Source organism: Takifugu flavidus, chromosome 18, assembly GCF_003711565.1.
Source record: "Takifugu flavidus isolate HTHZ2018 chromosome 18, ASM371156v2, whole genome shotgun sequence".
Taxonomy (NCBI): Eukaryota; Metazoa; Chordata; class Actinopteri; order Tetraodontiformes; family Tetraodontidae; genus Takifugu; species Takifugu flavidus.
The window spans coordinates 7,346,529-7,362,380 of record NC_079537.1 but is presented as its reverse complement, the minus strand read 5'-3'; the positions used below and the strand labels follow the sequence as shown (position 1 = coordinate 7,362,380).

At 45.3% G+C, this 15,852-nt stretch overlaps 5 protein-coding genes across 11 annotated transcripts; 2 read left to right on the top strand and 3 right to left on the bottom strand.

The window, feature by feature from the left end:
* Positions 1-52: 52 nt before the first annotated feature.
* On the bottom strand, positions 53-4,908 carry e4f1 (E4F transcription factor 1). Of its 5 annotated transcripts, none has more exons than XM_057014765.1 (14): positions 4,739-4,908; positions 4,370-4,503; positions 4,215-4,299; positions 3,878-4,059; positions 3,647-3,767; positions 3,398-3,556; positions 3,102-3,316; positions 2,731-2,991; positions 2,504-2,615; positions 2,104-2,321; positions 1,831-2,029; positions 1,559-1,722; positions 1,100-1,162; positions 53-984 (listed from the first exon to the last, which is right to left on the bottom strand). In XM_057014765.1, exons 1-14 carry the CDS (start codon positions 4,833-4,835, stop codon positions 610-612), a joined length of 2,385 nt encoding a protein of 794 aa, XP_056870745.1. In that variant the 5' UTR covers positions 4,836-4,908; the 3' UTR covers positions 53-609. The 5 variants fall into 5 exon arrangements, with proteins under 5 accessions (XP_056870745.1, XP_056870748.1, XP_056870746.1 ...); XM_057014768.1 differs by having other exon boundaries at positions 2,770-2,991; XM_057014766.1 differs by having other exon boundaries at positions 3,102-3,313.
* Positions 4,909-5,377: 469 nt separating this feature from the next.
* narfl (nuclear prelamin A recognition factor-like) lies at positions 5,378-8,644 on the top strand. The gene is made up of 11 exons (XM_057014795.1): positions 5,378-5,495; positions 5,977-6,072; positions 6,158-6,301; positions 6,389-6,518; positions 6,604-6,738; positions 6,889-7,007; positions 7,101-7,230; positions 7,308-7,380; positions 7,449-7,586; positions 7,789-7,946; positions 8,024-8,644. The coding sequence occupies exons 1-11, from the start codon at positions 5,430-5,432 to the stop codon at positions 8,263-8,265; spliced, it is 1,431 nt and encodes a 476-aa protein (XP_056870775.1). The 5' UTR covers positions 5,378-5,429; the 3' UTR covers positions 8,266-8,644.
* Positions 8,561-11,508, bottom strand: LOC130514914 (hydroxyacylglutathione hydrolase-like protein). 2 transcript variants are annotated; one of them, XM_057014817.1, is made up of 9 exons: positions 11,392-11,508; positions 10,597-10,730; positions 10,342-10,406; positions 10,144-10,261; positions 9,952-10,060; positions 9,752-9,855; positions 9,410-9,511; positions 9,182-9,261; positions 8,561-9,115 (listed from the first exon to the last, which is right to left on the bottom strand). In XM_057014817.1, the coding sequence occupies exons 2-9, from the start codon at positions 10,699-10,701 to the stop codon at positions 8,935-8,937; spliced, it is 864 nt and encodes a 287-aa protein (XP_056870797.1). In that variant the 5' UTR covers positions 10,702-10,730; positions 11,392-11,508; the 3' UTR covers positions 8,561-8,934. The 2 variants fall into 2 exon arrangements, with proteins under 2 accessions (XP_056870797.1, XP_056870798.1); XM_057014818.1 differs by having other exon boundaries at positions 9,410-9,508.
* On the bottom strand, positions 10,964-14,520 carry LOC130514911 (hydroxyacylglutathione hydrolase, mitochondrial-like). Of its 2 annotated transcripts, none has more exons than XM_057014813.1 (9): positions 14,364-14,520; positions 13,884-14,068; positions 13,420-13,484; positions 13,204-13,321; positions 12,977-13,085; positions 12,742-12,845; positions 12,560-12,661; positions 12,403-12,482; positions 10,964-12,297 (listed from the first exon to the last, which is right to left on the bottom strand). In XM_057014813.1, the coding sequence occupies exons 1-9, from the start codon at positions 14,428-14,430 to the stop codon at positions 12,198-12,200; spliced, it is 930 nt and encodes a 309-aa protein (XP_056870793.1). In that variant the 5' UTR covers positions 14,431-14,520; the 3' UTR covers positions 10,964-12,197. The 2 variants fall into 2 exon arrangements, with proteins under 2 accessions (XP_056870793.1, XP_056870794.1); XM_057014814.1 differs by lacking the exon at positions 14,364-14,520 and adding an exon at positions 14,226-14,350.
* Positions 14,521-14,655: 135 nt separating this feature from the next.
* On the top strand, positions 14,656-15,682 carry fahd1 (fumarylacetoacetate hydrolase domain containing 1). The gene has a single exon (XM_057014831.1). It carries the CDS (start codon positions 14,819-14,821, stop codon positions 15,479-15,481), a length of 663 nt encoding a protein of 220 aa, XP_056870811.1. The 5' UTR covers positions 14,656-14,818; the 3' UTR covers positions 15,482-15,682.
* The last annotated feature ends 170 nt before the right edge of the window (positions 15,683-15,852 follow it).

The window sequence follows — 15,852 nt, the reverse complement described above, 5'->3', positions numbered from 1 at the left end:
GTTTTAACAGAGCTGGAGTTAAAGGAACAGCTTTAGTCAGAGAGTGAAGCAGTTGTGTAAGAAAATATTTAATGAACACAAACTCTGCTCACTCATAATTTAAGCACATTTTCAATTCACACACACACACACACACACACGCACACGCACACGCACACACACACAAGCAGAGTGGAATAGTCTGAATCAGACACAACTAAAGGGTTGACACTTGGAATATCAAAGAGAATTAGCCAGGCCTAAGGAGCCTGTGGCCCACTGAGAACAATGTTAGTCCAGTCAACACATTCCTCAGTCCGGATTTTTCCTAGCTTTGTAACTGGAATCCATAAAAACACTTTTGCATCTTCCTGTAATTGAAAAGCAAAGGAAGCAGGGACACGTGACTAAAATGTTCCGACACTCTTAACAGTGTATTAAATTCGATAGAATTACTTGGAATTAGCTTTTTTTTTTTATACAAAACGCACTGATATTAAAGTCAGTAAGACCTCCAAACAGTCTTTTGAGTTAGTTTTATGATTTTGTCGAGGACTTTGGCCTTTGCTCCGTCACCACGTTTCAGACGTGACGCTCGCTGTCAGAGTCCACAGGAAGTGACCTCCTCCATCATACAATCACTGTCTGGATCTCCACCTCTTCAGGGGTTGTGATCACGTACTCCTCCTGCTGTTGCACCAGCTGGATTTCCTCCTGCACTGTCTCCTCTGAGGTAACCATAGTAACAGTCCCGACCGAAGCATCCAAGGCGCCTGAGGTGGTGAGCAATGTGCCGTCGCCGATGGCCGAAGCCAGCGTCATGGCCACCTGTTCCGTCAGGCTTTCTGGCGTGGCGATGGTGATGGTGTCGCCGCAGTCGGAGATGGACGCGCCTTCCTCGTCCACGGCGGTGTTGCGCACGATGATCTGGCGGCTGCCCGTGCCGTTGCTGCCTCGCGACTGGCTGACGATTCGCTGCACGACTTTCATGATGTGATTCCCCATCTGTCAGACATGTTTAAATACAGACTCGGAATTCACACAACTGGAAGCTAATGAACACTGCTGATCAGATATGTGTGTGTGTGTGTGTGTGTGTGTGTGTGTGTGTGATGATGACCTCATTCTGGCTGTCCTGAATGAGGGTTACTTCTTGTTCCCGCACATCCTCTGCCGTTTGTGTCTGGAGGTTAAAGGGAACACAGACATATTAGCTCCTAACACACAGCAAAGAGATGCTGTAAAGTTGATGGTTCAACTCCTGCTCAACACTGAGATGCAAGAAGGTAAAAGAACTTTCAAACCAGACAACCATAAGCTGCCCGAGGCATCGTCTGACATTTCATCTTCGGTCGCCTCTTTGGCTGAGCTACTTTCATTATCATCAACCGTTTCCTTGTTGTTGTTTTTTTAAACAGCGCCGGTGTGATGTGTTTCATGCGTTTACAGCTACAGCTTCTAGACGGTTAATCTAAACATAAAACACGAGTGCTGACAGTTCTTTATAGGCTCATAGAAGACCTCGGAATCTTCTGCTTTGGATTCATCTCAAAGTCACTCTGGCTCCCTCCCAGCTCACCTTGATGATGTACTCCTGTGTGTCTGCCACCACTGAGGAGAACTCCACCAGGACCGCGTGCGGGTCGTCTGAGATGATGGTTTCCGTCGTGAGGCTTTCCACTGATGCCTGATCTTCTGTCACTGAAGCCTCTTCCAGGCTGGAATCGTCCTTATGGCAGCCACCTGGTGGAAATCGCAGCTTGTGACACCACAGCTCGAGTCCATGTCCGAACAGCATCGCTGCTCCGAAATGATCCTGAAGGGAGCCGCAAGCAGCTGCTCCACACTGACCTTTGGCGCGCATGTGTCGGTTTAGCGTCCCGTGCTCGGCAAAGGCTCGGCCGCATTTGGGACACTTGAAAGGCTTCTCCCCCGTGTGATGGCGGACGTGTCGCACTAGAGAGCCTTTCTCTCTGAATCCTTTCATGCAGAACTGACACACGTACGGTTTCTCGTCGCCGTGCGTCCTCTGATGGACCTGCAATGCATTCTGGGGATGAAAGAGACAGGTGTTGGCAGCTAAACCGGGAAGACTTGTGTTTGTTTTGACCACAGCATTGTCACCTTGGTCTTGTACCCCTTGTTGCACCTGGCGCAGTGGTACGGCCTTTCGTCCGAGTGCGCCCTCATGTGTTCCCGGACGTGCCCGATGGTCTTGTACAGTTTGCCGCACTCGCCGCACTTGTACCTCCTCTCGCTGACGTGGATCTCCATGTGTTTCTTCAGCAGGTACCCAGTCAGAAACTCCTTTTCACACACTGTGCACTTAAAAGGCTTACAACCTGCAAAGAGATCGATGTCACGTCCTCAGGTTACGGGGACAGAGGTTTACTTGACTTTGTCCAGATGTGCTTTAATTCTGGACGTTCCAGTCGTCAAAGTGACTTTTATCCAAATTTTCCGTAAATGTAGCCTTAAGGCATCACAATCATGCTGCTAACCATAATTTACATCCTGAACGTACCTAAATGGCTTTTAACATGGCAGCGGAAGTAATTGAGGCCCTTGAAGGAGCGATTACAGTGTGGACATGTGTGCAGCTTTAAAGATGGACAATCGCTGCCATCAACAGCTGCCTGCAACAGCAGAGATTAAACACATTAATATGATAATGTAGAATACAAAAAGCAAGCACAAAATGACTTGTTAATGACTTCCCATATAACACATTAGATCTTATTTCACTATGACCTCTTTGGGTATCTCCAGCTCCAAAATCTCTTCTTTCACCTGGACCTCAGGGATATTTTCCTCCTCCTCGTCTTCCTCCTCATCATCCGGGCACTCGGAGTCCTCTTCATGAATCATCTCCGTCGTCTCCGAGGTTTCTTCAACCATGGCTTCTTCTGCGCCCAGTGCGATGCCGGAGTTGATGATGGCCTGGCAGATGAGGCTGTCGCCCGCTGCTGCGGCAGCAGCCAGAGCTTCTGCCTGCGACTGCTCCACAACAAGCTAGCCAGGAAAATGGTGAGCAACAGGTTAGAGGCAAGAGTGTCGCCGGGCAAAGCTGCATGACTTAAACTGTCCGTACTCGCAGAAATGTGCAGAAGGTGTTTACTAACCTGCTGCTCCTGTGTGGTTCCATCCACCTCCATTGTGAAGTGGACCTGATGAAGGACCTCTTGAGAGCCAGCTTCCACCACACTGACAACAGCCGTCTGAGCTTCTACAACCTGCTCCTCAGACTCTTGCTCTACAACCACCACTTCTTGCTGCTCAGTCACAGCAACTGCAGCAGCGGCGGCAGCAGCATCATCATCATCATCATCAGCAACTCCTGGACAATTTGGAACCTTGAGTAACTCAATCAACTTTTTTTTTAAAGCTATCCTTAAACAGACAACTCCTGAACTACAACTCTGACCTTTTTGCAGGCCATCTTTGCTGACCAGGATCTCCTTGTACTGAGCAAAGCGGATCTTTTCTGTGCACGGCGTGATGGCTTTCAGGTGTCTCGTGAGGGCGCCCGACTCCCTAAACGAATGGCCACAAAGGTTGCAACGATATGGCCGCTCATCTGTGGGAGAAGAAGAAGAGGCAGGAAGTCATTCGGTGAAATACTACAGTGTCAAATCACGATGCAAGCGTTCAGGTTTACTGCCTGTACCAGTGTGACGGCGATTGTGACGAACCAGGGAGCCTTTCGTATGGAAGGAGGTCCTGCACAAGTCACATGAGAAGTTCTTCTGGTCACTGTGAGTTTTCAAATGAGTTCTTAAGATGTTAATCTGTTAGGTGGAGGGAGAACACAGCACATGTACTGTAAAGATAAAGTATCCTCATTGATATGAAAATCAATCCCATTTGTTTACTAAAGACAGTCAGATATAAAACTCACAGTTTTAAATGTCTTTTGACAAAGTTGGCATATGTACCGTCCTTCTTGGTTGACTTTGTACAAGTGCTTGTCGTCAACGCCATTGTCAGATACAGGCGAGTCACTACCATCCGTCTGCTCAGTCACTTTATGTGAAGTGATCTTCCTCCTGTGACCTCGGCCCAACAGGCCAGAGTTTTTGTCTGCGGTTGGAGGAAAGGACAACATAAATTACATGTTATGGGGTTCCATTGTGGATCAAGGACGGCTGCTCACTATTGTAATCACACTTCAACAGAAATGCATTTGCAAATAGACTGCTAATATTCCATTATTTGCAGCAGAGATCTCGGCTCACCAGCGAGGCTCTTCACTTTTTTATCTGAAGAGGCGCTGTCAGAATTTTGTATGTCTATGGGAGACGTTCCATTTGTTGCGTTGACCTAAATAGGGCAAATAAGAATCTTAGTTCCCCTTTTGAAACCTGGACAAAACGACCAAACGACAGAGTACCTCTTGACTGCCATCCTGGTCGCTGGCCTCCCGTGCTTCCACACGTTTGCAGCCCTGTTGCAGCTTGTGCTGGATAAAAGCCTCCAGCGCCGAAAACTCGGTCTGACAGCGTCCGCATTTATGCACATCTTCATCTAATATTGCAAGGCATACCAAAAAGAGGAGTACAAAATGAGTATCCGTGCTGCCAGTCACAATTTAGCACGTCTGAACTCCTAGAATCGCTGCTAACATGGAGTTAAAAGTATCGTGAAGTGTTGCTAGCGGCAGCTAACTGTTAGCAATATTGCATGAGGACGAAGTGAGCTAGGCCCAAACACAGCGTTAGATTAAAGTTTCGGAGTCGCCTGAGTGCGTAAATAAACCCACCTTCATCTCCCAGCGTAGACTGGATGGTGATGGTCTCACTGCCGTTGCTCGTTGCTTCAGCTTCGGTCTCTGCCGTATGATTATTTTCGACATTCATGTCGTTCGGATTCTCCGTCTCTGTCGCAACGATGTTTCCACAACTAGGCAAAACATGGCGGATTTACGGCTCCGTAGTCATAACAACAACACGGCGCACGCGCCTTCCATTGTACAGTCACTGTATCGGGCGATGTGGTGAAATTACCTCAAGCAGGCTATTCTTTATTGTAAATGAATTCATAATTTCGACTTTTACTGTTTTCAGGCGAAGGGAAACACTGTGTCACATGTTTTTTTAAAATTAATTTCACAGTTTTATTGAATTACTGGCCTATTGTATTAAAGAACTAATTCTTCCCAAATAGAAATCTGTTGAGGCAGCAATATAATGGTCACTCATGAATAAAACAGTTCTATATTTTTATTTTGCAAGGGTTTGCAATGAGAAATAACATAATAATATATTTTTCAGCACTAAAGTATTGTCGATTTAATATATTAAATTAGTTAAATCATTCAAGAATATTATAATAGACAATACAAGACTATTATAATGTTCAAAAGACAAGAATAATTAAAAGATAAAAGGTCAAACCCAATGAGGCCTTTTCACGACACTAAAATAAACAACAAACACTTTACGGCAGCAAGAATGGCGTCTCACTTTAGCGGCGTGTTGCAATTGACAGATCTCGACGATTTTATCACTCCTTCTCAGGTAATACACATTCTATAACGGGTTACAGCACATAATATACTCCGTAAAGATAGTGTACATTGCGTTAAGTAACAATATAAGCCAGCGATGTATTTATACATCTTGAAACAAAGGAGATTACAATCTAGACAGACAACACGTATAAAAGAAATAAGATGCGGCTTGAAAACACATTTTCTTATTTTGAAGCATAAAAATGGACCAGACATGTTAGTTCGTCGCTAAATTTAACTTTTGCAGATACGTGTGCCGATTGCAGCAAGATTGCGTCACTTTAATTTGTGGTATGTCAGGATGCTGATGTTTCATCTACGGTGGATTTAAATGTATTTCTATTACTTTGTTTCATCGTGTATTTGTTTTCTTAAGTTGCTTAGCTGTTTTCACCCTTGTTGGAGTTTGCTAGGTTTATCTTTACAATATTAGTCTTATTATTAATTTTTGTCACTCTTTAAAAGACTTTTAAAAATGTTATTTACAGGAATGTGTCAAACCTGTCAAAGTAGAGAAGAAACAGGGCAAATCTGTGGCCAAAATTCAAATAGAAGAAGACGGTAGCTACATTCAAATCAACGAGGTTGGTATCAAGACACGATCAAAATCCACGTTTAAAAATTAGACTAAAACGTCTCTTTTGTTACTTCACTGATATGTCTTTTTAGGATGGTGGGAAGCAAAAACTGGAGAAAGCAAAGATTACCCTTAATGACTGTTTGGCCTGCAGCGGCTGCATCACCTCTGCTGAGAGTGTCCTGATAACGCAGCAGAGCCACGAGGAGCTCTTAAAAGTGCTACAAAACAACAAGGTAAACGCTGTTGAACATGCATTTACATGTGAGGGGAATAGAGGTGTCCCTGTATTCACCTGCACTCCATTTTGCTTTTTTTTTTAGTCCAGTGAGACAGAGAAGAAGGTGGTGGTGGTGTCGGTGTCTCCGCAGTCTAGGGCCTCACTTGCAGCACGCTATGACCTCAGCAGTACCGAGGCGGGCAGGAGGCTCACGTCGTTCTTCAAAGGCCTCGGTGAGAGCAGATATAACATTATTCGCACGTAATGGTCGACACTGGCGGACACAGCCAACGGTGAAGTTTGCCGTCGTTGTTGCAGGTGTTCATCATGTGTTTGACACGACCTTCAGTCGGACTTTCAGCCTGCTTGAGAGCCAGAGAGAATTTGTGGAGCGCTTTCAGAGGAAGGAGCAGGACAAAACAAGTCTGCCAATGATGACTTCGGCTTGTCCAGGTATTCCAAAAGAAGCCTTACGTGGAATTTAAAGTATCATTCTGAATTTGTGTCAGTTCTCTTCTTGTCTGACCTGATTTCTAGCTAGCTGCTTTGGCTTTTTTGATGGTGATAGTAAACAAATCACTTACAAGTTCTGTTTTAATCCAGGTTGGATTTGCTATGCAGAGAAGACCCATGGGGACTTTGTCCTTCCATACATCAGCACCACTCGCTCCCCGCAGCAGATGATGGGCTCTCTGGTTAAAGGATACTTTGCAGAGCAGCAGGTACAAGAACACCTGAACCCATGATAGTTTATTCATAGGAAATCGTGCAGATGTGGAGATTAAAAAACTGAGGTACTAAAACTGTGTTGTTAGGGGCTCAGTCCAGAGCAGATCTACCACGTGGCTGTGATGCCCTGCTTTGACAAGAAGCTCGAAGCTTCCAGGTCAGACTTCTACATGGATCAGCCTCAGACCCGTGAGGTGGACTGCGTCATCACCTCTGGTACAGCATCTACTTTTACGCTGCTCTTGCAAAGTGAATTAGCTTTTATAACTTTCCAAATTTTTTATTTTATGCAGGAGAAGTTCAGCAAATGCTGGAAGAGAGAGACGTGTCTCTTAACAATGTAGAGCCAGTTCCCCTTGATACAGTGTAAGTCTCCAGATTACTAGACAGCTGCATAGATTATTATATATAGTTATATTTTATTCTTGCTGCAGGTTCAGCAACGTGTACGGTGATGAGTATCTGAGCCATGCCGGGAGCGGCTCAGGGGGTTACCTCCATCATGTCTTTAGCTATGCTGCCAAGCATCTGTTTGGAGAAGAAGTGAAAGAGCTCACCTACAAGACCCTAAAGTGAGTTTCTTGGCAGATATTTTAGTCATTTGCGTAGAACAGTGGCAGGATAGTTTTTCTATGGAGGTAATTTGTAATAATGTTCTCACCCAACCAGGATTTAAGCTGGTTTTCTTTCCTTTTTTGTCTGTACAACACCATTTAAAAGATGTCTGACTGCATCAGTATTGTCTCCGAGTGCTTATTGAACCCTCTGCTACAGGAACAAAGACTTCCAGGAAGTGACTTTGGAGAAAGACGGAGTTGTCCTGCTGTGTTTCGCATCCACATATGGTTTCCGCAACATCCAGAATCTGGTGCAGAAGCTCAAGAGGGGGAAGTCTCCTTACCACTTTGTGGAAGTTATGGCCTGTCCGTCAGGTAAGGTGAAAGCTGTTCAGTGTCTCTGAAATGACGCTGATCCAGCACTGCTTGACTCTTCTCATGCCCGCACGCAGGTTGTCTGAATGGTGGTGGCCAACTGAAGGCCTTACCTGGTCAGAACCAAAAGGAGCTTCTCCAGAAAGTGGAGGCGATCTACAGGGCGGAGCGCCCCCTGCTGCCAGAAGAGAACAACAGCGTGGCTGAGCTGTACCAGTTGTGGCTCCGCAGTGTCGGAGAGGAGAGAGCCAAGGAGCTGCTGCGCACCCAGTACCACACTGTGGAGAAGATGAAAAACGGGCTCACTATGAAGTGGTGACCGATCTTTAGGTTGCCATGGGTGATCAGCAGACTGGATATTGTTGCATATTCTTGCACTAAACAATAGAACCGTCCAAATACAGGCGATTGTCTCTTCTGACTGAAGTTTTCACATGTGCCAATGATATTTTTTGACTGTTTATGGTCAGAAATTCCTTCACAGTGCTGATGTTCTTTAATCGAACAGCAAATACTGTTAGACTGCCAGTAAAAGGCAACGGAACACCAGGGATCACAAGAATTCATGTCGGGGGAAAAATCAGCTCTTTATGAGCAGAAATGACAAAAGCAAATAAGAGCATTCCTTGTTTATTTATCATGTAGTATTCTATACAGTATGTACACAGAGTGGAAAATAAAGAGATTATTTAACCATGTCTGGAGGTTTTCTTTGCTCCATTTAAATGTGCAGAACACGTTTTGAATTATTGAATAACTTTTAACTTTGATGTGAGGACATAAACACAGGTGCCAAGCAGCAGTTTAACATCACCCCCCCCCCCCCCCCCCCCCCCACAGAAGCTTTATAATATTTATATTATAAACACATGGATTCAGGTCCAGATCAGTCCATTATTAGTGGTAAATGGGGGACCAGCCCTTAAATATGTAAAGATTTTATCAAAGCAGCAATTGAATGGATCTTTAATTACATGTAGGAACAAACTCAATTCTTCAGAAGCTCCGGGACTGGGTCGCGTGGTTTCAGGAGCCCCCACTCCAACGCCAACATGGCGAGGGGGGGAGGTCTCTCTTTGGGCTTCTTGAATTTCTCCTTCTCCTTCTGCAAGGCTCTCAGGACCTCCACAGGGTCCGTCTTGCCCGTGAACTTCTGCACTCCTTCCTCCCTGAACAAGGACAACAAAACTGAGACAATAACACCAATGAGGGGGAGAAAAAGGAGCCAGACTTACGAGAGGCGAAGAAAAGGGTTGTACTCAAACTCATCCATTAAGGTGGAGGGCACTGTGGGTTTGTCATCATCATCTCTGGCCTGTGGATGCAACAGCTGTCAGGCAACTATGTCATATAAATGCAGCATGAAGCATTCAGGACAACAAAATATCATATATCTGCCAGTTGAGTTTGTGGTTTATTTAATTTAAGCTGATTTTTCAGCATTATTTGTAGTATTTCCTCACCCTGGCCCAGCTCAGCATCTCTTTAACCTTTTCATTTTCTGGCTCCACCAGCATGGCGAACTTCAGGTTCTTTATGGTGTACTCATGTCCACAGAAAACCTTCTGCAGGTGAAGACAGCATTTATTTAAAATCAGGAAAACGCTGCCGGGTTACTCTGAGTTTGCTGTGGGTTTTTTTTTTAAACACTGAAAGGGAGAAAAGAGCCAGACTGGGATCAAAGCCTTCATTGTACGACTGTTTCCTCAGCGCTGTGACTCACGCTGGCTCGTATCTGAGGTCATGATAGTTGACGTTAACTCTTTCGTGGCCACACTCCACAGAGTTGCTGTGTTTCTACTAACCGTGTCTTGAGGTAGGGAGCCCAGCACCTGGGTCAGGTTGTGGTACATCTGTTCTGCTGTGCCCTCCAGAAACCGCCCACACCCGCCAATAAAGAGCGTGTCCCCTGTGGACCAAAGTAACGCACAAACAGAGGTCATTGGTTTTACAACTCGAAGCAGCGAGAGTGGTACAGGTCCGGGCCGGCGCTCTGCTCACAGACCTGTGAACACTGCGGGGGCGTCCGTGCACTCATCCTCCCAAACAAAGTAGCACATGTGGCCGGAGGTGTGACAGGGAGTGAACAGGCACCTCACATTGATGGAGTCAAACTGGGAATCAGACACAACACTGGATCAGCTGCCAAATGGCCGAATCACATTGAAATGCTGTCCTCCCGCCACACCGTGTGCACCTTGAGTTCCTGGGCGTGGGTGATTTTATCTGTCAGACCACCGATCCGATCGTCTCCCCCATACACCCTCAGCCCAGGGACCTCCTTCAGCAGAGCCTCGTTCCCCCGAGCGTGGTCCCTGAGGGGTCAGTTTCTGGTTAGCTCGGCAGGAATTCCCCATGGACGATGTGATTATAGTCTGTTTTAAAACGTCCTCACCAGTGGTGGTGTGTGGTGAGGACGGCCGTCAGAGACAAGCCCTCCCTCTTCACAATCTCTAGAAGCTGCAACAGGAAGAAGCGATGCCGTAAATGACGAGAAACGTTCAGAAATATATCATCTATAAACTGACCAACCTCCTGAATTACAGGTTCCAAAATGTGTGAAACTTTATAGGTTTCTGGTAAACACATCGCCATTCATTTCTTTAGGGCCTGAAATGATATTTTCCCACAAACAGAGCAGAAATCTCACCCGATGTGGAACAGCAGGGTCCACAGCTACAGCCTGTTTGCTCTGCTCTTCAATCACCAGGTACATGTAGTTGTCCTCCAGAATGGAGATCACCTTCACCTTCATGACACCCTTTGATGTTTATGCAGCACACTGAATTAAATTAAGGTAATGAATAAAAAATAATCAATAATCAAACTTGATTCTTTAACCAAATATAGCAAATTCCAATGCAGTAACTGATTTTTCTCATTTATTCATGTAAAATATGTGGTAGATATGTTGACACCTGTTTAGAAAGCCTTTGTTTACATATTAGTCTGGACAAGTTTTTCTTTTAACTTCTGACACTTTTCAAGTATGGCTGTAGTTGTATTTATAGTCCCACCAAGCTTAAATGGGTCTTTTATTAATAACATGGAAATGATGAGGTTGACTGTAAGGTTATCTCGGTGACAAAGAACCATCAAAAACATTGTAATATTTCAACAATATCGCTGCACCAACAAATAATCTCGTGATTTCAGTACGATTCGCCCTTTTCCCCCCTTAATATACGTGAGACCGTTGACATTTCATGGAAAAATGTGACACAATAATTTGACATAGTAGTAGTAGACGCAGTACGAAAATAACTTTCTATTAAGATACTAACACATTGATTGACTTCCTGGTTAGAATTAAGCCACGCCCACACGCACCTGAGACTGTCCCCCGTTACACTAGTAACGATAATGAGAATAATAGACCTCAGCCGCCACAGAATCAGCGTTAGTGTGATCGGATTACATGCACCAGGACAGGACTGGGTTATCTCGGATGAACTGATCCCGATCACTTCTATCATATGGTTGCGTCGCTGTGAAAACTCTTTAATGTGCACATTCAGAGCTTCCGCCAGCCAAGCGTACAGGGCAGAGCGAGAAGTTATCGCGAGACCATAGCGCCGTTGTTTAAGGGCCAAGCCATTTTAATCAAGCCCAGAAGCATTCAACGTGTTTTCGAACGGGAAGAAATTAAAATTATTTAACACTTCACTAAAACATTACAGTTAGAGTAATGCTCACAATACATTCGTTTTAATGCATTTCCCCACCATACAACGTCATTTTTGAGACTAATCAAACATGCAAAATTATTCCCGACAGTGATCACTATCACTGATATTCACATATAAGATTTAAATAAAGAAAGATTTTAAATAAAACAATCTTGAATTTAAAATAAAAACAAACGGGCAAGTAGCCAGACATGTCAAATACTTGCAAAAAAAATAAAAAATACAATCGGAACTATTCCATGCCTGACTTGAAAAAGTTTTCGAATTGAAAATTTTATGCAGACGTTTTTGTACATTAACACCTTAAGAGAATAAAATTAAGACTAAAAAACTTTTAGAAATGAACAAGTTCCCCAACCATCGATGGCCATATATTCCTCAGAACCAAAAAACCACAAAAACGACGACTGTTTAGTGCCACATTGACTGAAAGTGCCATTGCTGTAAGTACTTTTTAAAGGAGCTTTGGAGAAAAATAATGCAAAAAAAAAAGCAGGATTGTTATTTCTAGCGCAGTAGCGTCAAGCGCAGTGTTTGAATTTGTTTCAGCAACTCTGAATCGTCACTCCTTTGGCACCCGGAAGCCATCTTTTTCTTTCCTTAGGCATCTCATTGTCTCAACAGGGTCGTCCTGTTTTACGTGGTCTTGTACAGACTTCTCTCTGTATTAGACATAAGAGGACCATATCAACACCTTTAACACCTGCAAACAAACCAAACAGATGCCTGAATTCTAAAACACTTAGCAACAGTCAAGCTGTACATACTTGACCCTCATAAAGGGATTAAAGGTGAACTCCTCTGCCAAAGTTGAGGGGATGGTCGGTTCTCCGTTCTCGTATCTCTCCTGCATGAAAACAAATTCACAGGTGAGGAGATTCTTTTATTGGGTTTACACTCTGAGAGGACTCTCCATCGACGTACCTTTGCCCAAGCTAGCTTTTTCTTGATGGCGTCGTTGTCCGGTTCCACATGCCGCGCAAATTTGAGATTGCTGACGGTGTACTCGTGACCGCAGTAAACGCGCTTCAAGGCAAACACATCGCAGTCGGTCACGCGTTCGATGCCTTCTACGCTGGTGTTGCACATTAATTCCATAGATTTACCGTTTCAGGAGGCAGGCGTCCCAGAATCTCTACCAAGGCTTTGTACATCTGCTCAGCCGTGCCTTCGAAGAATTTACCACATCCGGCGACAAACAGCGTGTCCCCTGCACGGGAAAAGGACATGTCCGAAAGGTCAGGGTCCTCAGGTCGTATGTGACAGACTGGCTGCAGGTGCTGCACCAACTGTACCAGATGTTTTGTAAAGGAGCCCTCCCCCAGTTGTGATTAGACGTACCGGTGAAAACAGCCGGTGGCTCGTCGCTGTTGTCTTTTGTCACATAATAGCAGACGTGACCAGTCGTGTGACATGGCGTGAAGAGGCATTTAACACTGAGAGATCCAAGCTGGGGGAAAGAGACAGACGACAGAACATCAGACATCGTGGCCCAAATGTTTATGACAGAGAAAATCAGTGTGTGTGTGTGTGTGTGTGTGTGTGTGTGTGTGTGTGTGTGGTCTTACTTTGAAGGCATGAGAGTGAGTAACTTTCTTTGTGAGAGCGTTGACTCTGTCATCTCCTCCATAGACCCTCAGTCCCGGCATCATTCTTAAAAGCTTCTCGTTTCCACTGGAGTGATCCCTGAGGACACGGGTCAGAATTGAGACTTGCTGCTGCTACTCGAGCACTGAAAGAGCGTCAGAATGCTTCTGTGCATACTGGTAAATTTGGCTGGTTACCAGTGGTGATGGGTGGTCAGAACAGTCGTGAGTTTGACGCCATGTTTTTTGACCGCCTCCAAAACCTGTTGCCAATGAGTCATTAAAAGTAAATAAGGACATAAACGCTAACAGTGTGGGATTACATGAAATACACAGTATTACTTGAAATTAGATTCCTTTTTTAATTAATTAAATGAATGTGGACTCGCTGAGTTTGCAGTGAACTTTTGAAACGACTCTGAATATCTCAAAAAGTCATATTTACAAAACGTCAACTAGTGAAGCAAATGACTTATTGTTACAGCTTTTTAATCCAACAAGTTTGGACTTATATAACAACCACAGAAACAGAAAAAGGCACCCACACTTAGTTACTAATTAATATATGACCGTACATTCGGAGTGTACAGTTCTGCAGAACCCCCTATCATGCGTGCATGTGGTGCAAATAAAACGCCACTTGTGGAAAGGTCTGTTCATACTTTGACTGGTTCCACAGGATCCACAACCGCCGCCTCTCTGGAGTCCGCATCGATCAGCAGGTACATGTAGTTGTCGGTGAGCGCCGGCAGGAGTTCCACCTTCATGTTGGCTCCTTCCACCACAGATGATTTCCTCACGGCGCTGTGCAGGAGAGCAGCTGCTTGGGCTTTGACTTCCACCGGCGCTTGGCAGGGAAAACAAAGTCAGGACCGGTCAGGACCTCAGATGATTAAACAGAACCTTTGACCCACTTTACGCAACAAACGTCATCGATATAAACATTAGCTTTAATGCTACGTCCAAAAGCATTTTCTTTAGCTCGCTGTCAGTGTTGTTCTTACGTAAGGACAACACGTTTCCCCGAAACAGCCAATTATGATTCCTCTAGACAAACAATCCAGCCTGTTTGCGTAGTTAAAATTCATGTAGGCAAGCTAATGTGCAGGATCGGAGTCTGTTTATCTTCATGGCGCACGTACCAAACTTCCAAACTGTAGCAGTTCCGAGCAGAGTGCAGGCACTCCCTACCAGGGACTTCAATAACATAGCAACGACAGCGATGGGCTAAATACGACTGTAGAATCAGAAAGTTTGGTTGTTGCTTCAGTTCCGCTTCACCTTTGACCTCCCAGACTCAACCAATCAAACCAGAGGGAGTCGATGGTAAACAACGCGTTCATCACGCAAATAAAACCGCAAAATATTATGTTATTCGCAGTAGCCATAATAAGTTAAAGGAAAGTCGACCCAAAGTTGACTCGCTAAGGTTATTACTTTATGTTGATGGTAAAGTTTTGACTTGTGAGTTCGAGTGTTGTGTCCCTGGTGGCTCGCCGTAGTTTAATGTTTCTCCACCTTGACAAGTTGAGCAAAGTTCTGGGTCAGTCCGGGGCTGACTGCTTCAGAGCGGCTCAAACCTTCACTTTTCTGGGCAATGACATCACGAAATATATCTCGGTTTTGGGAATGGGGGAGGAAGATCATTTGTGTTGGGAGAAACTACGCAGATCACGCCAAGGAGCTGAAAAACGCTGTTCCCACGGAGCCGGTTCTCTTTCTGAAGCCCCCTTCTGCGTATCTAAAGGAGGGATCCCCCATCCTGGTGCCCAGGTACTCCAGCAACCTTCACCACGAAGTGGAGTTGGGGGTGGTCATTGGGAAAGGGGGGGCGTCGATCCCCGAGTCCGAGGCTATGGAGCACATTGCTGGCTACGCTTTGTGCCTGGACATGACGGCGCGGGACGTCCAGGACGAGTGCAAGTCCAAAGGTCTTCCCTGGACGATGGCCAAGGCTTTCAACACCTCCTGCCCGGTCAGCGAGTTCATCCCCAAGGAGCGCATCCCGGACCCGGGCAACGTCACACTGTGGCTGAAGGTGAACGACCAGCTGCGGCAAAGCGGCTGCACCTCCCAGATGATCTTCTCCGTCCCGTACCTGATCAGCTACATCAGCGACTTTATCACCCTGGAGGAGGGGGACCTCATTCTCACCGGGACCCCCAAAGGCGTCTCCGCGGTGCAGGAGCACGATGAGCTTCAGGCCGGGATCCAGGATGTTGTCACCATCAGCTTCAGAGTAGACAGACAACAGCTGTAAAGGATGGAATAAATGAGGTCTTCCATTTTACAACAGTTACCTCTGCGGACCAGCAGGCGGCAGCAGTGTGCAGTTACACGGTGTTACGCACCAGGACCAACAAACCAACCATTTCTTTTTAAAACGGTTTTGATTTGATTTAAATGCTGTAATTTTGAGGAAACAACTGTGACCCTTGAATAAATGCAACACTGAACAGTGCGTTGCGGCTCATCAATCCTTCTGGAAACAACACATTTGTCCTTAAAGGACATTTTAATCATGCAGGCATCGTAGCCAAGACTATAATATTATCAGTCAAACCAGACGCTTGTTGGAAGCCTATTTTCAACTTAGAAAATGCAAAAAAAAAGCTTATATTGTGATCCTTT